This window comes from Branchiostoma floridae, chromosome 9 (assembly GCF_000003815.2).
Source record: "Branchiostoma floridae strain S238N-H82 chromosome 9, Bfl_VNyyK, whole genome shotgun sequence".
Lineage (NCBI taxonomy): Eukaryota > Metazoa > Chordata > Leptocardii > Amphioxiformes > Branchiostomatidae > Branchiostoma > Branchiostoma floridae.
Window position 1 is genome coordinate 8,790,602 of NC_049987.1, and position 25,839 is coordinate 8,816,440.

Below are 25,839 nucleotides of genomic sequence, written 5' to 3' on the forward strand. Positions count from 1 at the left end.
CTTCGTACCTCTTGCATCCATCCCTGTGGGAATCATTGTGTCGTATCAAAACCCTTAGTACCCAGGCAGACTGACCATCATTTTCTTTACACCTACCCGCCTTAGTAGAATGACAGTCCATTCACAACTGTTAATATTCTGTCTACAAAAACCACACACAAACACACTGGCATACTGCACCAAAAACAGAATCTTCTTCATGAAGGTAATTGTCAGCTCGGATAATTTTCTAGGTCAGGTTTTGTATTAGGCCTAGGAAAAAATGTTGTGCTGCCCACCCAAAAAAGTCTAGGATCGGCAGGTTGTAGACGAGAGGTTGTAGGCTCGCCGATATCGGGAAAAACTGTGTGTAGATCGTGCCTTAGTAAACCTGTAGTAGTAGTTAGGACAGATCTGACATCTGGATCCTATTTACCTTACTTATCCCCAACCCACTGCTGTTGACAGGGCAGCATGTTTCCTTCAACCTTTGACCTTAGAATTCCTTTCTACACTTGAAGCAAAGGGTAAAGTGGTGATTCCACCTCAGTGAGCATTGGTGCCATTTTAGTAAGTTTCCTGGCACACTGGCGGATCCAGGGGGAGGCGCGCCATGCGCGCGCCCCCCCCTTCGGCCCGCAAAAAAAAAAAAAAATGACCAAAAAAAAAATGACAAATCAATTTACAAACACAGTGCCACCGGAGGTCTACGCGGATGACACAAACAAATCGATAACAACGTAACAAAACCGCGCTCATTTCAAAAGAGATTTCATTTTTAACTTGTATCCTTAATACCCCCGTCACATGTAGCTAAAATAGATCGGACGACAAGTCTTCGAGCTCTAAATTACGAGGAGGCATGACCGTGATGCCGACGAAGAAATGGCAGAGTTCCCCTCTTCCCGTCAGGGTCATTCCTCTTCGCAGGCTGGTCGTCCGATCGATTTTAGCTACATGTGACGGGGGTATTAGTAAATTCAAACTTCAGTAACGTGCGCTGTCGGACGCAACGTACCGACGAACATTCTGGGAGGCGATAACCCTCACTGTGTACAAGTAGGCAAATATTTCCACAAATGCTTATACCATAGAACCAATAGTGTAAATGACATGCTAGACCCTATATGTTGACTTATTCATACCTGTAGATATCCATATGTGTTTAGTTGTACTGTAAGTAGTTGTTTACATGTGTTAGACCTTACAAAAGTCGACTCGCTGTACTTTTGTCGTGTCAATAAATATTTCTGATGAATGGAACGTCCACTAGGCGCGCCCGCGATCAAAGCACAAAAAAGCAAAAATGACATACGGGAAAGTTGTAGGGTATGGGATGACGTCGTCAGCTACACACTGTTGGTTAGATCTTGGTTACATTTCTGATTCTCGTGTTTGAGATCAGGTGCCGGTTTTCTAAACGATACTGTTGGCGCGTTCAGAATAGCACGCCCTTCCCCATGATCGCACACAAACGAATTTTAACACACATGAAAATGAAGCAATGCGGTTGCTTGCGGTCATATTTACTGGGAAAATCCCTAAAATCCACAAGACAGAAACAAAATATCAGGAAAATCAGTGTGAGTTCGTTGCTCAAATTTGCTCAGAAATGACTCTAAAATGCACCAGACAGCTTCTAGATTTTAAAAAGTTCCTGGGGGAGGCCCCCCAGACCCCCCCTACGAGAGGGGGGTTCCCCCCCTCTCGTGCTCTCCCCCCGCGCAGCTTCCGCTGCGCGTACGTGGCCTTCGGCCACGTCATAAGAACGCGCCCCCCCCTTGACAGATTCCTGGATCCGCCAGTGTGGCACTTCCAGAAAATGTGGCATCTGAATTTTTTGCTTGTCCGACTAAGAGCATCTGCTCCCCCCTGACCCAGTATAAAGGGGTGCATGGTTAGGACAAGGGGGCAATGCTCTGTCAGATTATCATTAGAGAATTCTAGAATGTTTTCTCACCCTGCACGCACTGAAAAAAATGTTATAATTTAGAGTTAACATTAATCTTCAGACCAGATAATTAATAACCTCTAAAGAAGAAATACTTTTGACTGAATGACTCAATGAGGAATAATCTGGTTGGCAAGACCAAGCTTTCTTGACATAATTTATTCCCCAGACATTGTAAGTTGATTATCATGTGACACATAGACACTTTCATATATCAGTGAGTGGCATTTATTCACTTTGTACTTGTCTGTGCCTGCAGGCTTGTGATGCTGTGACGAGCAACAAAAATGGCGCAAGTGGGAGGAGGATTCGGAGGTAGGAACCCCTCATAAGACTCATATTGTTTAGGTAGAAACCCCTAATTTACAGGTAGGAACCACTTATAATTTTGTAACCCATTATAGCTATGATCTAGTATTATTTTATCGGTCTGCTGAGTGGAGTGATTATGTAAACTCATGAGTCCCATCATATCAACAGGGGCTCTTAAGGCTAGTCTTTGCTAGCATGATCTCTTGGAAATCAATTCAAATTATGTTGGTATCCTTGCTCTCTATTTAATACATGTAATAGATTTCAATTAAGTCTGATAGGCCGTTATGTAATAGGCAAGTGACTGTTGGTACCATAGACAATTTTGTACAAAAATTACTTCCATTGATGTGCTGATTGCCATTTGTTTGACATTTGTTTCTCACCCAGGCCAAGGCCAGTGGGCCATCACAGTGGAGGAGAGGGCCAAGCATGATGCACAGTTCTATGGGCTCAAACCTGTCAATGGTTTCATCACAGGTCTGTTTTCTGTCTGTTTTACTCTCTGTACATCTTCTCTCTGTAGCATAAAAGTAAGGTGCAGTTTCAATGTAATATAGTGTAATTCACTTTGTCTTCTCGATACCAAACTTTCACGGTCTGAGAAAATTTAACTTGTTTTTAGAACTAAATGTTCACGGTGGCAGCAGATGGGAGTAAAAAAATTCAGTGCTAATATTTTTATTGATCATGATAAGTTCAAGTTGCAGTCATCACCGTGGAAACCATGAACATTGAAAAAATCAGGAATTACAGTATGCATGTTCAGCAGTGTGTGAATTGATGATTTTATGCCACAGTTTCAAGGGGTAATGGCATTCACACAGTCTTAATAGGGTGTCTCCTATTTATCTATTATTAGATTGTATTTTGTGAGCTACTAAAGTGTGGTTGATAACTTTTCATTGCACAGGTGGTCAAGCCAAGGATTTCTTCTTGCAGTCCCAGCTTCCACCACCGGTGTTGGCCCAGATATGGTCAGTCTTTTTTTTTTGTTCCATCAGCTTCCTCTTAAGGCCTAGGTCACATTTATAAACCGGGCCCCGGCCGGGATGTTTGCGGAAACGAAAAAGAAAAGTGTTTATCAAGGAATATACACAAATTATGCTTATGAATATTTTCTTTACGTTCTGTGTCTTTCGCTGCCTTTTATATGATATTTTTCGTTTCCGAAGGCTACCCGGGCGGGCCCCGAGAAGGGAATTGTGACCTAAGCCTAAGCAACATCATTGAGTTTCTGTAGTAGTAGCTGCAAAAAGTACAACCCAATTTTTTTCACTCCTCCTATATACCTAACATTTTTGTAATCATAATCTTTGTGATTTCTAATTCTCAGGAGCCTAGCAGATATGAACCAGGATGGCCGGATGGACAAGCACGAATTCTCCATTGCCATGAAACTCATCCAGATGAAGTTGAAAGGTTTTGAACTCCCCAAAGTTCTCCCCGCCAGCTTGAAAGGACCCCCCACCCCAGTCATGGGATCTTTCCCATCCCCAGGTAGGAGACAATGTTTCTTTGAACAAAAAGAGGACTATCAAGTATCATTGATGGTATTTTCTCTACCCACATTCTTTGGGCATTGCCTTAGTGATGACATCTTTTTCTGTTTGTTTTATGTCATATTTGTTTTCAGGCACAATAGATATTGCCAGATGTTCCAGACTTCTCTAAAACCTTCAGTTTTTCTGTTGTTTTTTTTTAAATATTTCTGAGCATGTATTTCATCAGGTATTATTTCCCTATCTATTTTGTGTGTGTGGTCCAGCCATGAGCATACCCAGCTCTCAGCCAGTGATTGCCTCAGTCTCCCAGGGCATGGTGGGATATGGCACGCTGCCACCCCCTGTGGCCAATGGTGGCATGGGCATGATGAGGTCAATGACCCCTGGTCCAACCATGAGTAAGTCTTTTATTTTCTGTTCTGAAGACACTTTTGCTTTTTTCTGACTTTTTGTTCTTGACTGTTACTCTTTCTTAAAGGCTATCTTACAATATCAAAGGATGGCCCAGGTCATTATCCATATATTGTATTATAATGAACTGTATTATGATATAACATTCAGATGTTACCATTTATGATATAAGATACTTGCGTCTTTCAGAATAAAATGTATGTCTACCAACATTCTATTGATAATTAGAAATAGTGTTCTTTACTAGATTACTGTTTGAAACTACCTGCAGGCTTTAAAATTCATTTTTTGGGCAATGGTGCACCTAACCTTAAAGTTAGGTGCACATCATAAATTAAAGTGGAATGTCAACATAATTAAAAACATAACCGCCTCCTTTCAAAGCTTCAATGTAAATCTACAGCTAATTTAAAAATCTTAAACAAGGACATATTATAGAGGATATATATTTGTCATGTTTTGAAATGTCAACAATATGCTGTATATTGTGAATAGGACTTTTACATAGATTATGTATTGTAGCACTACACAAATATTTTTTGTATACCAGTGCTACAAGAGTTATCAATCATCTCCAGATTTAGGTGCATGTACACCCAGTATTTCAAAGCCTGTACCTGATACACCCTATAACCTGCCCAAGAAGACCACTCAGCGGACCAATACAATCTGGCCTATGTGGACAGGTGGTCACCATAGACAGGGTTCTTTAAAGTTGATGCTTGTGTAAAGATTATCGGAGGAACCACCAGAAAGTGGTCACATTGGCCAGGTGGTCCTTGTGCAGGGATGGTCACTTGAAAAGGTTTGACTGCACATTTCAGAAACAAGTTTCTTACTTATCATGGAATCTCATCTGTGTTGGTAGCAATCATAGTACAATACTAAACTTTCTTTCTTCCAACACAAAAGTACGCACGGATCAAACGTTCTGAAGTGATTGGTCATCAGTATTGATGAAGAAGGCGACAGTGGTCGTTGACAATTTGATCCGTGTGAACTTTTGTTTTGGAAGAAAGTTAAGCATTGTACTAAGTTTCTTACTCTCTGTTAATGTTTAATCAGGTGGAAGCCAGACTCTTCCCAAGTCAGCTATGCCTCTCCAGCGCTCTTCATCGTTTGGCTCGCAGGAGTTATCCACGTCGCCAACCCGCGCACGGGCTGGATCTCTCACTGCGGACTGGGCCATACCGACCCAGTCCAAACTCAAGTACAACCAATTCTTCAACAGCCACGACAGGTCTAGAACAGGCTTTATAACAGGTACCACATTGTGTGTGATAGACTCATGCTGAACATACATGTACTGTAACAGTTGTACTTGGACAAAAACTTGTCTCAACTTCAGCCAGGGTTAAGCATTGAAATTCAGTAATTTATATTGTGTAGTTTGGATGTTTCATACCTTTTTACTCTGTTCCGTTCTTATTCTAGGTGCACAGGCCAAGAATATACTTCTACAGACTGGTCTACCACAGGGAGCACTAGCACAAATTTGGTAAGGATTTTCACATGTTTTGATGGATTGTCTTGCCTCCTCGAAGTATTTTTCTTGTGTTCATTTTCTAATATTAAACAAATTCTTGGAATCTTGTGCAGGCAATTATCAGATGTTGACAACGATGGAAAGCTGACACAGGAAGAGTTTGTCCTGGCCATGCACCTGACAGATGTCGCAAAGGCTGGCCCTCTGCCGGGAACACTGCCGCAGGAGCTCGTGCCCCCGTCGTACCGCCGCGTGCGCTCAGGAAGCCAGACAGGTAGGAAGGGTAGGTGACACAATGTTTCCTACAAACATTGTGGTGGCGAGGGAGAAGGGTATACTATCAGGGCATACTAGGAGTAGTGTTTCACTGTTGTAAGTGTTGTGGGTTGGTGGCTCAATAGACTGTAAGTCTCTCTGATACTGTTTCTCCTGTAATCCACAGAAAACATATGTATCATATCAATGTAACATTGTATCTATCAGCATTTCTTTGACAAAAGCAAGTTGGTGGCTTGTGAATGTGAGAGAAAGTCTAGTTGGAAAAGTTTGAAACTTTCAGTTTTTTGTTAAAGTAAAACCAACTCCTGTATTTGTGTAAAGCATTGAATTTTTATCTGGTTGGTTGTAGATAATAACCATCAAAACAGTGCTGTTGATAGGTGAAAGTTGATAAGTTTCAATAGAAGCACAATCAGCAGATCTCATTCATACCATGGTTGTCGTTCTATTTCACTGCTCGTAGACGCCCAGTTTGCCTCGCTTGTGTCCCCGCGTGGGTGGGGTAGCCTGCGGTCCCCAGGTATGTGGGTGTGGCAGGGACACCCTGTAGGCATGCAGGTGGTGGAGGTAATAGGGTTGTGTGGCTTAAGGCAGATTAACTCTCATTACATACCCTGGAGTGTCTACGCAGGGATCATCTCAAAAATGTGAAGATATTTGCTTTTTTGATGATGAACAGGGCTAGCTATCCCCAGGACCTATCCTTCTGTCCCAGGACAGAAATACTAGTATGCTTGTTGGGATTAATAGAAATCCTGACCTTCTTGACATTAGATTAATCAAATTATATTTTTGTAAACTTAAAATAGCATATTCAACAAAGAAATAAAACTGAAGACAGCCCTCAGTTTAGATAAGAAACAGTAGATAACATTGATTGGGTAATATATAGATTATATATAGCAATGAATGCACTTGGATCCAAAATTATGCAAAGTATCCTTTCCTACTTATTTTCATCATTCCTGTTGCCTGGTAAATTTTGTTGCTGACATTTTGTTTCCCAATCCAAAATTTATCCAGTTGGCTCAAGCTTTAGCTTTTGAGATGGTCCTAATACAAGACAAACTTTTAACTCTGTTGGTTTCCAGCATGACTTCTTTCTTACCATGGTATAACACAGCAATGTACCATCTGGAAGATATAACAATTACTCAAGGAACTGGACAGAATTGTAAAGAGTTTCTTGAGTAACTGTTATCTTGTATATCTTACCACTTGGATGTCTAACCTTCATCAACACAATGTACTGGCTGATTCTCTGTCCTATGCTTTGGTTGGTTCTGAAGAAAGTTGTGGGTACAAGGTGAATCAACACATCCACAGCCATGTCATCGTGTCCTAAGAAATGATGTTTAAGAAGAATTTACGTTTCTCCTCCTGTAGGTCCCACAGGAATGATGCAGCCCCCTGTGGGTATAGGTGTGGCCCAGCTCATCACACAGCCCAGTCTGGACGGGCAGTCAGGGGCAGGCAGTGAAGATGAAGCAGACAAGAAACAGATCCCTCCTGGTGAGCCAACTTCTCTATAGACATACCTTGAAAGTCCACCTGTGTTAGTAGAAATCATTTTGAAGGAATGTAGAAGTGTTATTAAAAACAGCATAATTGGACAAATTTTGGACTAAACAACTACAGTCTTTGTTAAGGAATTAGCAACCCATTGATTTAATGACGGCATATTGCGCAATACGTGACTCAATGAGCAGTGGATCATGAGTTGTAGAAAGTTTATCCCCCCCCCTTTAGTTAAGGGATAGTTGTAACACCTTGATGTAAATGGTTTCTCTCCAAATATTTGTAATGAAGGATCACAAAAGGTCCAACCCATGAAAAGTTAGTCCACTTACAGTTGAAACTTGGTATCAAGTACAGTTGATTCAGAGTAGGGCAGCTGTTGAATTGTGATGTGCATTCTGAATATTTATTCCTTTTTCTTTTTCTTTAAATGCACATTTACATGTATCTGGCAAAATTTATCACAGGAAATATAAATATTGGTTTAACACAGGAGAGGGATAACAGTTGTGTGTTCTTGTTTTAGTGTCATATGAGGATAAGAAAAGAGAGAACTTTGAACTGGGCCAACAGATTTTGGAACAGAAAAGACAAGCACTCCTGGAGCAAGAAAGGAAGGAAAAGGTAAACATAAAGTAATCTGAATTATTGAACTTTTACAAGGGGCATCATGACACTTGCAATCACCATGAACTTACCTGGCGCTTTTTCATTAACAGGAAAGAAGAGTTGCAGAAGAAAGAGCAGAACACGAAAGAAGAGAGAGAGAAAGGTAAGGCAGGAAGGATACAATCAATCAAATCAATCAATCAACTAACTTTATTAATAATGAAAGCCCTTTGGAATTTTGCCACCTCTAAGATAGAAAAACCCTGGGTTTTCTAAGAGTGGTGCAAAATTGTATGATTATGGTCTGAGGATTGAGATTAGAGTAATCATTAGAGATTATAGATTTTGATAGTTACAAAAACTTCAATGTACTTTTGCAGTGTCATTTGTGGGACAATGGAAAGTTGTTATGTCTGTCGTTGTGCAGAAGAGCCTCCTAGTGACCAGTGAGTTAATAGCAGCTTGTATACATAATTGAATCCTAACTGGAGAGTTAGATCTCTAACAGAAAGTCAATTTTTGTGCAGACTGGAGCAAGAGCGCAGAAGACAGATGGAGATAGAAAAACAGCTGGCTAAGCAGAGAGAGATAGAGATGGAAAGAGAAGAGCAAAGGAGGAAAGCTGAAGAACAAAGAGAGGTCAGTAGGTGGCACTGTGACACTTGTCACATTGACACATGTCCTTGCCATCATACCAGCACATCTTGTGAATGTTAATTTTATGTATAAAACTTTCCCGTCTTTATGTATGGGACTGCTACAGACTTGATAAGAGGAATATGAAATCCAATTCTAAAGAGAGTGATGCGTTTTCTGTTGTTAGATTAGAGCAGTTAGATTTCTCATTGTTAGACAAAGATGAGAGGATGTCTTCACTTAGTGCTAAGAAGATTTACCCATTTTGCAGGCGGCCAAACGTGAACTAGAGCGTCAGCGTCAGTTAGAGTTGGAGCGTCAGAAGAAGCAAGCTCTGGAGAACCAGCGGGTCAAGTTACAGGAGGAAGTGTGTAAGATCAAGGCACACAAGAACAAAGTGGTGTACGAGTGGCAGACTGTGGTTAGTATCTGCTTTCTAACCTGTCTGTTTTTACCTTTGCTGAGTACTGTGTTTATGGTAGAATTTGAATATATGTATGTATGTGTATATTTTTAGTTAAGCAGCATAAGTCAAGAAACTATGGATAGAACTTTTGTATTTGGTTGGGTCTCATCCTATTAAGGAATTGATTAGATTTGGGGCCCCTTTGCAGCTTTCCTTGGGACTACAGCAAAACTGCCGTTTTTGTATATCTTATGTTGAGTCTTGACAAGCCATGACCATGATATTTAGGTGGTAATAGGGATTGTAACTCTTTTGATATTGTTTCAATGTCATCTTACTGATTGTGCTGCTTTACATTTAGCACAAATTGTGCATTCTTATTGCAATTTCTATGCACAGTGTATACATTAGATGTTTTCCATGTCAACAAAGGCTTAAGATATTTTTGCACACAGACTGAAAAGAGAGACAGACTACAAAAGACTCTGGAGGAATCTAACCGAGGCATCTCCGAGCACAAGGATGCCATCATGCAACTTAGCCAGACCCTCATCTCACGGACATCTAAGGTGGAAACAATGCAGCATGAACTGGAGGTCAGTCGTATGTTTCTTACCCTTCATTTCTACATGTAAAGTCACAAAAAGATAGTATTACGTCAAAGCAAGATTACTGGCATTGTAAAGAGGTGCTGTTTTGCAACTGTAGCTGAAAATTCAATTTGTTTAAGTACAACTGAGGATTCAAAGGATGGATTGTATGGCAAAATTTTTGATGTTGATTTACTTTGGAAAATATGCCAGGTGTGTCTAAGAGACAATGAAATGTATTGATAAAGAAATGAATGTTCATTTTTCTCCCCAGGAATACAAGCAAAGACTAGAAGCCCTGAAGAGAGAAAAGGAAGACTTGAATAATAAATTGAGTGGGACCAAAGCGGGAACATCAAACATACGTGGGTCCATCATTACTTTTCTTCTTAAAATCATAGAGACTGATATTTGAATTTGAGAGCCTGAGAAATCTTTGGCTTAAATGATTTGTGTTTGAAGCATTTGAAGAGTCCACAGTATTCATATTTATCACATAGTCAAGCCACTCATTGTGTCAAGTCCACAATATTTTCTTTCATAATTTCCTCCTATGACAAGTTGTTTATTTATTTTATTTGTTTGCTTGTTTAGTGGACTCCCAGGCCCAGGTGAGGTTCAGCTACAACAACAAGCAGGTGCTGCTACAGAAAGAACGTACAGAATGGGATAAACTGGAAGCTGAGCTTACGGAAAAGACGAAAGAACTGGAACAGACTCAAGGACTTCTTAAGGTAAATTCTGATTGTGACTGCTAACAGAAATGTTTAAAAAAACTTAATTATATTTTTCTGTTCAAGTTAAAGTTAACACTCAAGTGGTGCCAAACTTGTGAGAGTGCCAAAACATTTGTCACAAGTTTCATGTAACCTGAATGAAATAGACTTATTGTTTTTTTCTTTCTGTGTGTGTTTCCTGATATTTTTGTGGCCAGCGTAACTTCAGAAAGTATTATGATGAAATTAGGTGTTGCGAACACAAAGTTAAAGGTCAAGTTTGGGCCCCCTGGTGTGTGATTGTGGTGTTTTTGCACCATCAGCCTAGTATGTGTATGTGCATTCCCACACAGCTAGTACATGTACATGTATGATTGTTTAAATGCCACTATCAAGCTGTTTTGTACAGTTGTGCTATGAAACTGTATTATACATTATTTTAGTTACTGTATCAATCATCTACAACACTCAAGTGGTGCCAAACTTGTGAGAGTGCCAAAACATTTGTCACAAGTTTCATGTAACCTGAATGAAATAGACTTATTGTTTTTTCTTTCTGTGTGTGTTTCCTGATATTTTTGTGGCCAGCGTAACTTCAGAAAGTATTATGATGAAATTAGGTGTTGCGAACACAAAGTTAAAGGTCAAGTTTGGGCCCCCTAGTGTGTGATTGTGGTGTTTTCGCACCATCAGCCTAGTATGTGTATGTGCATTCCCACACAGCTAGTACATGTACATGTATGATTGTTTAAATGCCGCTATCAAACTGTTTTGTACAGTTGTGATATGAAACTATATTATACATTATTTTAGTTACTGTATCAATCATCTACAATACAAGGTCATACAAGTTCCAATGCTTTTTTCCCAGCAATTAAAAGACGGAATGGGAACAACAAATCGAGAGATCCAGAGACTGCAGATGAAGGGTCAGCAGTACAACGTGGAGGCGGCAGCACGAGCACACCGGGAGGAGGAGGAGAAGAAGAAGATGGAGGAGGTAGAACGGGCAAAACGTGCCGCAGAGGAGATCCAGAGACTACGGGACCAAGAATCCAAGACGTATGTATATTTTTTAACTTAGAAGCAGGGCTTGACATACTTTTTTCTGCATACCTGCACTGGTGCAGGTAACATTGAAAATTACCTGCACCAGAAAAATTTTACTTGCACCACTCTGAATTTAGGAGGTATGCATCATGCTAAAATTGTTCAGGAACCAATTTGCTATTTTTTTAAATACTGTATATTAGGTAGTTAATAACAGCTGATAACAATCTATATACACCTACATTATAGAACATTTATGTACAAAACCCAGTGCAGATTAGATGCAGGTACATGTAGACATCAGAAATACCTGCACAGCTCCAATGTTACCTGAACTAATCTGCATATGCAGGAGGTATTTCGAGCCCTGAGCAGGATAATGTGATGTCATGTACATGTAAGCAGGTTCATGGTTTAGATTGTGCCTGTTTAGCAAGATGCTGTGGTAGTATGTCAAAGGTGAAGGCCCTTAAGTCGTAAAACACCTCCTGTCTTGACCACCCTATGTCCCGACTTGTTTGTTTATGTCTCAAGGGCCTCCACCATTACACATTACCAACATTGCACCTTCCTGTGCATACTTTTGTTTGGCTCTGTTCTTGTGATATTCCAAAACATCTCCAGCTCACAACTTGTGATGTTTAAACTAAATATAACAGTTTACATCAACAGTTTAATGTTCTAAGTAAGGGAAAACCATTTCCATATCTTAACTTTACAATTATGAAACTACTTGAAAACATTTATGATAGACGTCGATGTAGGTTAGACATCCAGGTAATAAGATACGCCAAAAATAGTTACTCAAGCAACTGGATATGGTTTTGAAACGGTCAGACGTTTCAGAACCATATCCAGTTGCTTGAGTAACTATTTTTGGCGTGCCATTTATGATAGAGCTGTAGACAGCCACAATCATGCTCCAGTTTAGCCATTTGTGCAGTCTATGCAAAGTTGTGATCCTTGAATTCAACTGTCAGACTTTCACATGGAATGTCACCATTTCATTTGTCTTATCTAATTCTATCCCCAGGAAAACTCCGCCTCCCCGGCCTGCTGCGCCACCCAAACCAGCCGCCCCCGCGGCCCCGCCAAAGAGACCACCTGCTCCAAAAATCGAGACAGAGTGGCCCGCTGACCACGACCCTTTCGCCAACATGGCTGACCAGACTGACCCATTCGCCAACGGTATTTTGAACTTTCAGTTACTGTATTCAGTTACAGTATTTAGGAGATACGTTTCAAGTCTTACCATCTTTGGTCAACCTTGGCTTGTTTACAAAACCCTGCACAGGCCTATCCTAAACATGAACCCATGGCTACACAGCTGACTCTCTTCCAGGTTCAAACCATCCTCTAAGCTGAATGATACCTTACCCGTTACCCAGCTCTTAAACCACCACATCCTATCCCTAACCTCTCCTTTCTTTTACATGTAGTCAACATTGATTTTGATTTGCGTAGCTGATAGTGTAGAGTATGATTATCTCAGTCAGAGGAAATAGCCTTATTTACAAGTCATTCTTATAATTCTATTTGAGCATGCCAGCAGTCTTCAGTATAATCAGTTCTCTCAGTAGAGAAGGTTTTCAGAACTTTTTCCTTAGTACTTATACAGTCAAACCTGCCCAAGACGACCACTTGGGGGACCGGGCAAAAGCGGTCGATTTGGACAGGTTGTCGGTTAGAAGAGTATCGACTCAAAACATGCCCGATGCATAGTTTAAATGGTTTCCGTTGTGTTTAATGGCAAATAGCAAGCACACCCACATTCATCCGCCGCCATCTTTATTTTGAACATAACATCGTAATGGTAGTCAAATCCGACACATACTAGCCGAATTTGGCACCAAATCAATGACACCTCAAGATTTGAAAATAACGCGGTCGTTATGGGCAGGGATTTGGTTCCAATTTTTGGCGGTCGCCGTCACGTTGGCCAGGTGGTCTTTGTGAAGAAGTCATTTAATGCTTACGTGAATGGGGAAAATTTTCGGGAGCGAGAAAAAGCGGTCGTAATGGCCAGGTGATCGCTAAGAAGAGTTGGTCGCTTGGGCAGGTTTGACTGTACATGGAACTTGTTTTGCATGACCTATAATGTAAGAGAATGAGTTGTCTTGCTTTTGTTTAACTCATCTAAAATCAATTTAGACTGAAAGTGAATTTAGTACAGTGTATAATGCATGCAGGCTAGCCATAGCTGTTATTTGTAGTGTAGTTGTGTATTCTTGTGTTGTCTCTTCCCCCAGATAAAGATGCCTTTGCCGAAGACCCATTCAAAAATACAGAAGACCCTTTCAAAACTGCCGAAGACCCTTTTCAAAGTACCACAACTCCAGAGGATCCGTTTAAAACGTCTGAGGCAGATGATCCATTCAAAACAGCCGAAGCAGATGATCCGTTTAAATCCACCCAGGCGCCAGTAGAAAGTAATAACCGTTCTCCACTAATCCTCATCAGAGTCTGAATGCTAACAGGAGACAGGACAGAGGAAGTAATATCAAAAGGAGGCTTTTCCTGTCACTGATTGACAAGAAATTTTCTCAGGGATTTAAGTCAGCAGCATTTGAAATTAGAAAGAACCTTATGATTGCTCAGTAGTAGTTTACAAGGATATTGCAATGTATTTGCAAGTTCACAGCACATGTATAGGCCTTAATGATATGAATTTCAAGGCATTCTTTATCTTAGCTTGTGCTTCATACACATGCCTGTCAGGTTTGAAGTGCACGGTTTAAAAATAAGGTTGCTCATTTTTACTTAGCTTTGCTCTGTAAGCTGTGCTTCGCAAGAAATAACACCACCAAGAAAATGGTGTGTTTTACTTACAATTTTGCTGATAGAGTACTTTTGACTGAACTTCCTCTGTCCATCTAAGACTTCATCTTAATATTCAACTTATACATCTAATTTTCTGCAGATTCTGAGCATTAAGTCTTTGCGGCAGTTTTCAATTGGCAATCATAGCCTGAGATTTTCAGTTAATTGTCATTAGCATTTGAGCATGATTTTGCGTTGCATGTTGTCAGTATTAACTGCCTTAGTGCATGTGATTTGCCTATGATAGTGATTGCATTGCATTTACAGATGGTGATGACTTCTTTGCGCAAGCATTCAAATCCCAAATGAATGCTTTTCAATCAGCGGCAAGCTTGCAGAAGAAACCAGTAGAAAGTAATCTTATTTTCCTTTGCATTTTGTTGACTTGTCTTTTTGGTTGCATGGAACTGAGTTTGTTTGCATGATTGTTTTTGTTTTTAGATTTATTTTCTATATATGTATACAGTATTGCAATGAGTAAGGCACAAATGCGCTCAATATAACAAAAGGTGGTTTCGATTTGGCCACCTTCAAATTTATACAAAAAATGTACAACTAACAGTGCACACACATTGTATCATCATGTTCATCTACTCATAATTATGTAGAAGCCTAACTAATACTGTGATGTTGTACATGTAAGTGAATGTACATGTATAGTGTATACTTTACTGGAATTTTGATTAGGTTTAGATGTGTGCATATACAGGCCTGTCCAAAAAGCACAATTAACCAATGACAAGAATATTCAATTTTACATGGCTTAGTCCTCATTGAAAATAGTTAAAAGCATCATTGACTTTAAAAAGGCCTTACACCAGTTGGTTCATTCCTTGCATGGGTACTCACTCTTTCATGTAAAATATGTATCCTTGCTTGTTGAATTTGCTAATAGTAAAGGGTATGAAAGCAATGTATTGGGAATGATTTGGGTTTTTAAAAAAAGCTTTCATTAACAAATGTGACATGAAATGATATTGCTTGACAGTTTTCTTTACAAGCGTGAACATGGTGATACCCATTCGTAACACACTAACTCCTGCATGGTACCTCTCTTTCAGAAAATTCAGATTTCTTTGCCACTGATGCTTTTGCAGGTGGCTTTGATGCTTTCCAACCAACAAGTATTACCCCAGAGCCTGCTGCCAAAAGTAAATATCTTACTTCTCTTTATATAACACTAATTATCTACTGTGTGATAAGTAATACATACCCTACTTATACTGTGTAGTTAATCATACTTCAGGTTTACTATATGGCTCTTTGATTGAAAGAATAACATGTTACAAATACATGCATTACAAATACATGCATCTAGTTCAAATGTATCAATAGCATAGATTTGGAATACTATGGCATCATTATTCATTATGATACTACATGTGTATTGGGAAGAATATGTCCTTGAGCATACAATTGAAAATGTGTGAAAAAAATATAACTGTTGTTATGTATCTCCACATTGAGAGCCAATAAGTGATGTTTATTGTACCCATTGTAATTATAATGTTTGTACTTTTCAGTTTCCCAAGTTTTATGTTCCTCTGACTTTTGTTCCTATCTTGTTCTCCCTGTGTTTTGTAGCAGACAACGAGGAGTTGTCTATGGAGCCTTTGAGAATAGTGGAACCAATAGACAATATTCCCTCTTCAGTAGAGCAGCCTCCAGAAAGTAATTTCCCTTTTCTTTTATCACATAAATCTTTGCCTACTTGTACAATGTCTTGTCTTCTTTCCTTTTTTCCTTCACTTGTTTGAAATTTCATCACGAGTCTAACTTTTCCAGGGTATAAGGTTTAGATGGTTGAAGGTGACCATATCCCAGTGTTTATGTATGCAATGCTTACATTGTTTTTTCTTCACAGTGCCATAAAGCTTGCCCAAGCTTACAATTTAGTTCATTCTCTATTCTTGCTGCTTTTAAATTTTACAATCATTATGATAGGACATTAACAGGGTAGTTTCTTAAGACCTTGGCCTGTTTTTAAGGGTCTATTGAAAAAATCTCTACGATTAATAAGGTACATTTTTGTTTATAGAAAACTTGCATATGAAGAGGCTTGTTAAAATTACCAAAATGGTTAAAACCTGTCACTGATTTGTAAAACTTTTATAAACCACTTTTTTATTCTAAATGACAAAGTTGTAGTGACTTCTTTTCTAAATTCAGCAAATAATAGAAACTTTGACTTCTGCTTGTATTTTTCTCTACATCAGAAAATGGCAGGGTTTCCAAATCATTGATAGTCGAATTCTGTAAAAACCTGCAAGAAAAAAGAGCATTTCATATTCAAGAAATAGCAGATTAAAAACATCCTAAAGGCTAAGAAGAATTTTTTTAAGCAGCAGCAAGAAGAAGGGTAAATTGATAACCTGGTGTATTTACTGTTTCACTCACAGTGGGTCTGGAAATGGAATCAGTCACTCATCCTGCTCTGAACTTTGGAGGTGTGGGGCCTTGTACTTCTCTTGGGCTGGCTGACTGGCCCCAGAAATGGGGCCTTTTGAGCCCCTTTGCATGGCTTGATTAACCACGCACAATTCTACCTCTGCTCTGTGCAAACCATGATTTTCTGAGTTTAATACTGGTGATAGCACTAATTCATGAATGAGTGGTGATGATCTGACAATCTTTTGCTCCCAGGACCCTTCTTTGTGTTGTCCTTTTGATTCATCTTGCTAACACACTTAGACCTGCTTGGTGATGCATTCAATCTAATTGATAACTTTTGAAATACAGTAGAGTAAAACAAAAGATGCTTGTCGAATATGAAATACAATTTGGAACAAAATAGTAGGACATTATAGTTTGTCCAAATGGCATGGTGTGGCAGCTAACCAGAAGCAATGATGTAATGATTCCACTTTAACCTTCATATACCCCACTAATCTGTGCTGCAGTGGTGAATGATTAAGGCTTGTACCTTGAGACGCAACTTTTGGATGACTGTGAGTCTGATGGTGTCGTCCTCAATCTTTTCCAGGTCCATTGTCGCCAAAGGAGGGGGGCGGGAAGCTGTTGCGGTACCAGGCTATCTATAACTTTGAGGCGAGGAATGATGATGAGATGTCACTACAACGTGGAGACATTGTCTTGGTAGTATATTTATCAATACTTGATACAATGAGGGAGGAGGGGGAGGAACTTTGAAGGTAGCTGACTGCCTACCATTGCATCTGTCACACAGCATGAAAATTGATTGACTGAGGAGTTTTGAGCTCTAAGTGACATTTTAAGCATTGATAAACCTGGTGTTCTCGATCATCATGCAATTTTTAGGGGTTCACCAATGTTTCCAGATCACTGAGTGCTGTCAAATATGACAGGATAGATTTTTGGCAAAAAAAAATTTTCTGCCATGTTTGACATAGCTGTATGAAGGGAAATGTTGTCAGCATTATTGGATGAAGCAAACAGAATGTGTGATTTCCCGTTTCAGATCCCAGAAGTCCAGGAGGACGCAGAGCCCGGCTGGTTAGGTGGTGAGTGCAAAGGGCGGACTGGCTGGTTCCCAGCTAACTATGTGGAAAGACTCCCCTCTGAGGATGGTGATGTGGAGAGGCCACTCAGGTACTCTTATCAATGTATCCTTTCTTATCTTCTTCCATTCATATAAAAGAACACTCACTCTATACTCACTGTAATAACTTCAAGTTACATTTAGTTGTTTCAATTATTGTATTAGGCTAAGCTGCCTTTCTTATTTTGTAATTATATGATAAACTATTGCAATGGTAGTACACTAAAGTTTCATCACGGTAGGCCTTTTGTTTCTCTGTTTTGTATAGCTTCTTCAGTCAGTTGAAGACTAGAATGGTGGAAGGAGTGCTTTTGTATGGTATAGTGTGGGGTGTTCAGAAGTTTGTGTCATCTTAATTTTGAGCTATGAGCTAACACCTTTAGTACAGTAGCATCACTGTTGTCTTTGTGTGTGTCACAGCCGCATCTCTGAAGATGTGGCCGAAGTGGAACCAGAAGACACCTCCAACCAGATGACGAGTCTTGGTGTGTCCCAGCCTGAGGCAGAGGCACCCTCACCAACCCCTGGGCAGGTAAGAGATCTTGAACTGCTCATTCGGAGTTGCTAACTGGTTACTGCAACCTACTGTTCAATCAAAATGTATACCAGTGTATTCATATCACAAAAAGGTTGATACAAACCTGATATCAGATTTTTTGGATTTTTCTGGGATGTGTCATCCTGTAATGCCCTTCCATTTTGTTATCACACTCTTACATGTACATATCATGGATGAACTTGCTCTCACTTGCGCATCGGATAATTTTGCTGTTGGATTCTGCCTTAGAGGAGCTGTTTCCTTTACCCTGGCCTTTGTACTATTGTAGTTTGATTCATGCAGGTCCTGAGACAGAGGAATATTAGTTTTCATTAATTTTATGTGTCCATTGTCCAGAAGATCACTGAGCAGAAAAAGTTTTGAGGTTTTGAGATTACATGATGTTATTCTCATGCTCACAACACCCAAGTCAAGATGCCCTTGATCATATATGTACAACTCCTTACAGGGACAGGCTGCACCTGAGGGACTGCAGGCACAAGCCCTGTACCCCTGGAGAGCCAAGAAGGATAATCACCTCAGCTTCAACAAGAACGACATCATTACAATCAAGGAGCAAGCAGAAATGTGGTGGTCAGGAGAGCTGGATGGCAAGGTACACATGTGACATCATCGTTCAAGAAAAAAAAAGTATAAATCCAAGTTCTACAACCATTTATGACAACCAAACTAGTCATTGCGGCGTCTTTTCTACCCCCTAGCATGTTTCTTTTCTATATGTCAGCACTTACGTTGCTATTACTACATGCAAATGAATGAGATTTAAAAAAGATTGAAACCTTTAACCCACATTCTTTGCATGAAGTGCTTGCATTAATATAGACTTTGCAGCTCATTGTATAGACGACTCATTGAAACAAGTAGCAACTAGTTATAGTTACACAGTACATTATTTTGTAACTATAAGTAAGTTTGTATCATGTCTCAGTACCTTTTGTTGTATTTCATGACTTAAATGTATGTTTCAGGTGGGCTGGTTCCCAAAGTCCTATGTCAAGCTCATCTCTGCCCCTGCAAAGAAAGCTAGGTAAGATCATGATATTGTAGACTTCGATATTTGCATGTTTTATAAGAGCTCTAAAGAAGAGACCCCTACCACTTGTCATTATTACTGCAAGCTCCTTTCTGTAGTTGCTTGAAAGAGTAAAGTGTTGCATAAAAGTCGTATAGTCTCTGGTGTTTTTCTTTTTGGTAAGGAATTCCATCTTCACATCATTGATCTTTGCGGTAACTTTTAATCAGGCAGCTGATGTTACTTTAAATGTCTTTTTTTCTGTATGAATAGCCCTGGTTCACAAGCATCCACCCCGCTGGGACAGGCCCCGACCCCTCCGCCGCAGGAGGCCAAACCTACAGCACAACCAGCAGGAACAGGTGGGGACAATTAACAACTTAACTGTCGCAGACATTGAACTGTCTCAGACATTGAAAAGTCCCACAAGTGTAATATGCCAACCAGTAAGGCTGCTGTTTGTATCAGCACATTTACAATTTGTAATCACAGTCATTATAGGTAATAGTACGATTTTTATGCAGTAAAATTTTCAAGCAGACCAACCGCTGACAAGGATCTAAGACAGCATTTTCCTTAAGAAGACAGCTGATTTTTGCAGGACATGATATGAACAACAGTACTACAATGTATCCTATCAAATGCTGTCAGTTTCTGATAGTATGACAATGGCAAAGTGGACTTGTATAGTGAATGTACTGTAAGTAATAAAATGATTTTGGTCTTGCCTTCCTAGAATGTGTTGCGTTGTACACATACACATCAGCGGAGCCTGGAGACCTGACCTTCATGGTGGGTGAAGTCATCCTGGTCACCAAGCAGGAGGGAGACTGGTGGGAGGGGAGCGTAGGGGACCGGTCAGGCATCTTTCCTGCAAACTATGTTAGGTTGAAGGAGGAGCAAGACATACCTACAATCACGGTAGGTTTCTGACGGAGTTCCTGTATTGGCCAACATGCAGAGGCCATGTGTAGTGCATAGTTGGAAAAAAATGCAAAGGGAACTCATTGTGATATTGGTTTCAGTCCCTTGCAGGGCTCTCTATATTTTAGTTATAACAATTATCTTCCAGGTCACATATCTGCCACCCTGGAAAAAATAACATATTTAAAGAGATCCTCATTGCAGTTAATGTCCCCAACTCCAGCATGTCTAATCTGTACAATAGTACCTGGGGAGTGTTTCACTAGAGATTTCCCTAACACACCTTTTTTTCAGATACATGTATGAGTAGCTCGAATAAATGTTAATCAAAAGTACATTTTGTATATTATTCAAAGTGCTGTCATCTTCTACAACACTTTGAATTTTGCAGAGTTTTTGGAAAAATGTTTTTCTTCATTTTACATTCTTGTGGTTCCTCACAGATAACCCTCGCACTGACAGATGAGGTATATAATTATATTGCTGGTATTCCCACTCTGATTATGATAAAACTTACAAACAAGACAGAGGTGCAATCATCATGAAGGAATCATCTCCACAGTATGATAATTTAGTTGGCACTGAACAATGAGGAATCTGAAAATTTGAAGTGGTGCTCAATCAATGTTGTTTTTGGTGCAAGTTGTAGGACTGGAAGGAGTTTTTCTGAGTTTCTCAAATGTGAATTATCTTTGTTTTATTCATATACATGCCATGTAGTTTTAGTTTGAGTTTCTTTCACTTATTTACCTTACACATCATTACACAGAAGTTACCGTTACAGTCAACTTTGTTAGTACTACACATTGTGAAATAATATCTACTCTAATTTGTCTGTGAATTAAACAGCCTTCAGGGTGCTTAAGAGGTGAACTTTGTCATTGATAACGACTCTTTCTAACCCTTTCCCTATCCATGAATACATGTACATATAGTGTAGAATTGTTATAACTTGAACTTTGTTTTAGACTAGCTGTGCTTGGTGTCAATGTTGTTTCAAGATGTAACAACTCTCTAGACATCTCTCTGGTGTTTGTTAACCCCTCTACTTCCCTTTCCACTGCTTGTTCTCAGACTTCTGGTGATGGGCAAAAGGACTTAGCCCAGGACATAGCACAGGACATAGCACTGGACACAATGGCTACTGAGGTTCGCTACTTTCCCTGCTTTTTCTACCTACTAACATAAACAAATTTATTCTGCAACTTATCAATGAAAACATTTCAGCCTTGCAAACAGTCAGCTGTAGAGCTGAATTTGAAATCAAACATTTCAATGCAGCAACATGGTTTTAGATGGTAACAAAAATGGAAAAAAGGTCTGAAGACAATTTTTGTTTGTATTATAAAAAAAGGCCTAAGTATTAGCAGCTGCATGTATCTACATCATTCTAGATTTGAGTTAGGAAAAGGAAGGAAATTTGGTAGTCATGAAAACCAGTGATTCATGATTGTTACTGAACCTGTACACCAGAAACATAATACAATGATGTCATCTTTACGTTTGCTCCTGGTCATTTTCAGGATGAATGGGAGAAATTGAGAGAAATGGAGGAGATGGGTGTACCTTTCGAGGTACATATTGTCAAAAATTGGTTGTAACAAATTTAACTTGGATAAAATCTCACCACTATTGTCAGTAGTCTTTCACTTTCTTTGTAGAATGTAGTGTTCTAACACCTATTTGCAATGTATGATAGGGGCATTGAGTACTAACTATACATTTTGTACATTAGTAGTACTTAGAGTCAACAGATAATTGTCTTCCATAAGTATTCTGCTTGGAATCTATCTTGTTAAAATCTGTATATAACATGTATGAGAACAACTAAGCTCTTACTAATAGGAATCCGATGTAGAATCTTGGTGATTTACTTTTCCTGAAGCTGTGCTTTATTACAGTCTTCTCTGAGCTTTTAGGATGTAGAATCATGGTGATCTAATTTTCGAATTTCCTAAAGGTGTGCTTTATTTAACCCCAGACTTCCCTTCCAGCTCATTAACATGGTTATGTGTTGTTTCTCTTCTTCCATGTGTATGTATCAACTTAGGAGGTGACTCAGCAGCAGCCTCCACCAAAGCAACCCATGGAAGACAATGTAACCATTCATCCTCTTTCTTAGACTGTGTCTCTTTCTTAGACTGTGTCTAAAGCTAAGGGCACAAGCCGCCGTACGTGGAATTTGTCCGTACGTTTTTTTGGGAGAGGCCACGTCCGCCACGTATTTCTGAAAATGTTCAGGCTGTACAGGGCAGGCACGTCGCCCGTACTGGCACATACGAGGGGCGAATCCGCAGCCCGATGGCACACAAAGTTTTGCCTGCACGTAAAGTTCTATGGTGTGTCTGCGTGCTCCCAAATCCGTCGGATTCCCTACGAGTTTGTACAAAGGTGGTACTTACCACTTACGGATCCCAAAAGATTTCCCACGTTTTGGCACGTAGACAGCAGTATTTGTACGTACGGCGGGTTGTTCCCTTAGCTTTAGGGGTTGTGTACCTACATAATAAGCTGTGAAATCTATACAGTCACTTAAATTACATCTCTGGAGCAAAAGAGGAAATATCAAATTCATGTGTATCACAAGTTTATATTTTGCAAGAAGAGATTTTGCACACAATTTGACAAATCTGTATTAGGTACACCACCACTTAACAGTCAAGTTATATAGCATTAGAACTCTAGATCTTAGCATCTTTCCTTTTATTTGTAACATAGTGCAGTATCATCAGAAATAATGGCTTCACACATTCTATTCATTTCACTTCACTTCACTCCATTGTCTAAGCACCTCATCTTATGCATACTGCTGTACTATCTTTTGTCATATTTTAAGTAAGTATATATATATTTTACCGCAACTAATAAAATTTGACTTACTAAGAGAAGAATAATTATACCATCAAGGTAATAAGAATTGTCAGCCATTTTCATAGTAACTTGCAGCTGTTTTCAACCTTACTTACAACTAAAAGTCTGCCACATTTCCTGCTTGAAATCCTCGTTTAGATTAAGGTATTCTGTCACTGTGATAGAATTCAACACCTACATGAATAGGAACAGGACAAGCCTTTTCTAACTACAACAGCCTCATCAGGACATAATTGGTCTGTCTAGTCTACTTACAGACCAGATGTGTTTCACTTTGTTCAGTAAAAACACTGTAAGCAGTAATCCTTCAAAACTGTCCCTTCAAAGCAGTGCCACTGATTAAATGTCACTGGATTTGTGCCAGAACAAGCAAACATGCACCCCTGCCAGGGAACACTGAGTCTCTTTGTTACATTGTTAATAGGAATGTTGGAGAAGTCACCAATATTTAAGATGCTGTTGTGACTGTTGCATTGATAAGGACAAAATGTTGATAGAAAACAAATAGACAATCAGTGCCACTGTTGCACATGTAAAATCTCACCTTTAAATCATTCCTATTTCATTTCAGACTTGTCAAAACTTGACTGTACTTTGATACATTGTATCTAATGTGCTTAGATTCATTCTGAAGACAACATTAAGAGTAATCTTTAAAGATACCATTACCATACTGCACTGTTGAAGTGAAATTTATGATAACATAGGTTTTTGGATACAAGTTTTGTGTAAGAATTCTGACCAATTTGCTGACACATTTGTGTTGACTCACATTGTAGACATATTTGCCATGTCTCTCTGACAACCCCTTTACACCTCTCACTCCAAGATTTATACTTGAATGTGCCTACCCTGCTCAACTTCCTGTTAGCATTCCAGAGATAAACCCAGAATACAGATTGCAGTGAAGTTTCCCCAAGGCGTAATCTGAGCAATGCCAGACTTTGTAATCATAGTTTGTCTTTCAGTGTTTGCATTCAAAACTTCTTGTAATCCAACACATTAGCTTGATAGGCTTTTTTTCTTAACAACTAGCAGCCTAAACTCAAATTATTATTACATCCCTCAGAATAGTATAAATAGCAACTCAGCAAAAAAGAGAGAAAAACGTATATTCTGACTCTCATGTTGTGAATAGAGTACTTTTGGGAACTGTTTTTGAGTGTTGAGATGCTCCCTGCAAGACCCCTAAGGTTAGGCATGATGAGATTGTGCTCTTAGCTCTAGGGCTCTAGAGCAAGTAGAGCAAGTATGAGCCTCGGTAAGAAGGCTGTGGCGTCCCGTCTGCCCAAAGTTTTCCAGGTAACTTACAGGAATGGCAGATATCACCTACTTAGAGTGATGATTGAAATATTGTTTTTGATGAGTTCTGGTAAACTAACAGAATATGTTATTGCTTTCCTAGATTACCTCCACAAGATCAACAAAGAGACCAGGTATGTACACGTTGTCCAACTTAAGGCCAATCCCAAATGTCAGACGGGCATACTCTTGTATGTTATGTGATGCTTTTCATTTTGTTTAGTTTTGATTGGATTGGAATAGTTTTGATTGTGTTTTAGTACATTTTCTGTACATGACTTATGTATTGTAGTGTGTCTAGTCCACTGTCAGTAGGTATGTATGTTTTTTCATGTAAGCCAAGGCATTTCAGCAAAGCCCAAGCTAAAATTAGCTGTGTTTATAATGGCCTAACATGTTAAGACCAGTGACAGGATGATGTTGTTGTGTGTTTAATTACAGAGATAGCCCAGGTTATAGCTGCGTACCAGGCACAGGGAGACGAACAACTGTCCCTGTCCCCGGGGCAGTTCATCAAGGTGAAGAAGAAGAACGGCTCTGGATGGTGGGAGGGTGAACTACAGGTACGAATTAGAAATTCGTCATCTTCTTTTACTTTTATACATTCAATCATATGTTCCATTCGTTCAACATTTTAAGTCCTAAAACTAGACAAGTCCGGGCAAAAACAAGTCTGCTACAGAATGGTTTCTGCCAACACAGATGAACTTTTACCCTTAGACAAGTATGTATATTATACTTTTTCTCAAAGCCTCTACCAATGTTTCACTCCTTTGAACTTCAGTATAAATAAACAGTGGCACTGGTCTGACAATGTCAATGGTGTGTCTTGCTAGAGAAAACACAGATGAAAAGTTCTGAAGTTATTGTAATGGCCAGAAGTTTGTTATTGGATGTTCCAGCAGTCTGTTCAAGCTGACTTATAAATATTGTTTTAAAGTGACCATTAAGTGCAAAGATGGCCCGGATCCAAAAATACTTGTCTAGCTCAGAGCTATTCCAAGATGTTTTGGTGGATGATGCCAAATTGTAGATTCAATAAAGTATAGAAACATGTCTTACATGTCCCAAGCAAATTTGCTGCCTAAAAAAAGGACTTTCGGAGAAAAGTTACCATCTTGTCAAGTATTAGAAACAGCTCACAATTACACATACAGACCTCTGTCAAAACTTTTCTATTCGTTTAACGGGTCAGCCTATTGCTGCCACTGAGTTGAATCAAGTCAAAGTCTTTATATAGTTTTGATGGCTTGTATCTTCCAGAAAGAGCCCTGATGAAGATACAGTGCAACAATTGATCCCACATTAGTGTCCAATTTGGTCTTACCTTTCTTCACAATCACAGAAAACTCAGCATGGAAATGGTGAATCAGCTTAATAGTA

At 39.4% G+C, this 25,839-nt stretch overlaps 1 protein-coding gene across 19 annotated transcripts in view; it reads left to right on the forward strand.

Annotated features, from left to right (window-relative positions):
• The window catches only part of LOC118423163 (intersectin-1-like), a 48,630-nt gene that overhangs the window by 4,734 nt on the left and 18,057 nt on the right, over positions 1 to 25,839 (forward strand). For 2 of the 19 annotated variants that reach the window (XM_035831175.1, XM_035831174.1), the window contains exons 3-38: positions 2,190 to 2,245; positions 2,633 to 2,722; positions 3,156 to 3,219; positions 3,579 to 3,742; positions 4,011 to 4,145; positions 5,224 to 5,421; positions 5,593 to 5,656; positions 5,758 to 5,927; positions 6,387 to 6,443; positions 7,310 to 7,435; positions 7,968 to 8,065; positions 8,161 to 8,213; positions 8,578 to 8,689; positions 8,958 to 9,107; positions 9,548 to 9,688; positions 9,957 to 10,047; positions 10,277 to 10,416; positions 11,270 to 11,460; positions 12,482 to 12,636; positions 13,698 to 13,877; positions 14,536 to 14,622; positions 15,330 to 15,419; positions 15,853 to 15,939; positions 16,668 to 16,715; positions 17,252 to 17,364; positions 17,708 to 17,838; positions 18,209 to 18,320; positions 18,796 to 18,942; positions 19,316 to 19,374; positions 19,633 to 19,721; positions 20,096 to 20,280; positions 21,358 to 21,432; positions 21,807 to 21,857; positions 22,334 to 22,381; positions 24,560 to 24,590; positions 24,898 to 25,019. In XM_035831175.1, coding sequence (XP_035687068.1) covers positions 2,218 to 2,245; positions 2,633 to 2,722; positions 3,156 to 3,219; positions 3,579 to 3,742; positions 4,011 to 4,145; positions 5,224 to 5,421; positions 5,593 to 5,656; positions 5,758 to 5,927; positions 6,387 to 6,443; positions 7,310 to 7,435; positions 7,968 to 8,065; positions 8,161 to 8,213; positions 8,578 to 8,689; positions 8,958 to 9,107; positions 9,548 to 9,688; positions 9,957 to 10,047; positions 10,277 to 10,416; positions 11,270 to 11,460; positions 12,482 to 12,636; positions 13,698 to 13,877; positions 14,536 to 14,622; positions 15,330 to 15,419; positions 15,853 to 15,939; positions 16,668 to 16,715; positions 17,252 to 17,364; positions 17,708 to 17,838; positions 18,209 to 18,320; positions 18,796 to 18,942; positions 19,316 to 19,374; positions 19,633 to 19,721; positions 20,096 to 20,280; positions 21,358 to 21,432; positions 21,807 to 21,857; positions 22,334 to 22,381; positions 24,560 to 24,590; positions 24,898 to 25,019 — 3,882 coding nt within the window. In that variant the 5' untranslated portion in view covers positions 2,190 to 2,217. The remainder of the gene's footprint in view (positions 1 to 2,189; positions 2,246 to 2,632; positions 2,723 to 3,155; positions 3,220 to 3,578; positions 3,743 to 4,010; positions 4,146 to 5,223; positions 5,422 to 5,592; positions 5,657 to 5,757; positions 5,928 to 6,386; positions 6,444 to 7,309; positions 7,436 to 7,967; positions 8,066 to 8,160; positions 8,214 to 8,577; positions 8,690 to 8,957; positions 9,108 to 9,547; positions 9,689 to 9,956; positions 10,048 to 10,276; positions 10,417 to 11,269; positions 11,461 to 12,481; positions 12,637 to 13,697; positions 13,878 to 14,535; positions 14,623 to 15,329; positions 15,420 to 15,852; positions 15,940 to 16,667; positions 16,716 to 17,251; positions 17,365 to 17,707; positions 17,839 to 18,208; positions 18,321 to 18,795; positions 18,943 to 19,315; positions 19,375 to 19,632; positions 19,722 to 20,095; positions 20,281 to 21,357; positions 21,433 to 21,806; positions 21,858 to 22,333; positions 22,382 to 24,559; positions 24,591 to 24,897; positions 25,020 to 25,839) is intronic. The other 17 variants (XM_035831176.1, XM_035831187.1, XM_035831190.1 and 14 more) reach the window with 17 other exon arrangements.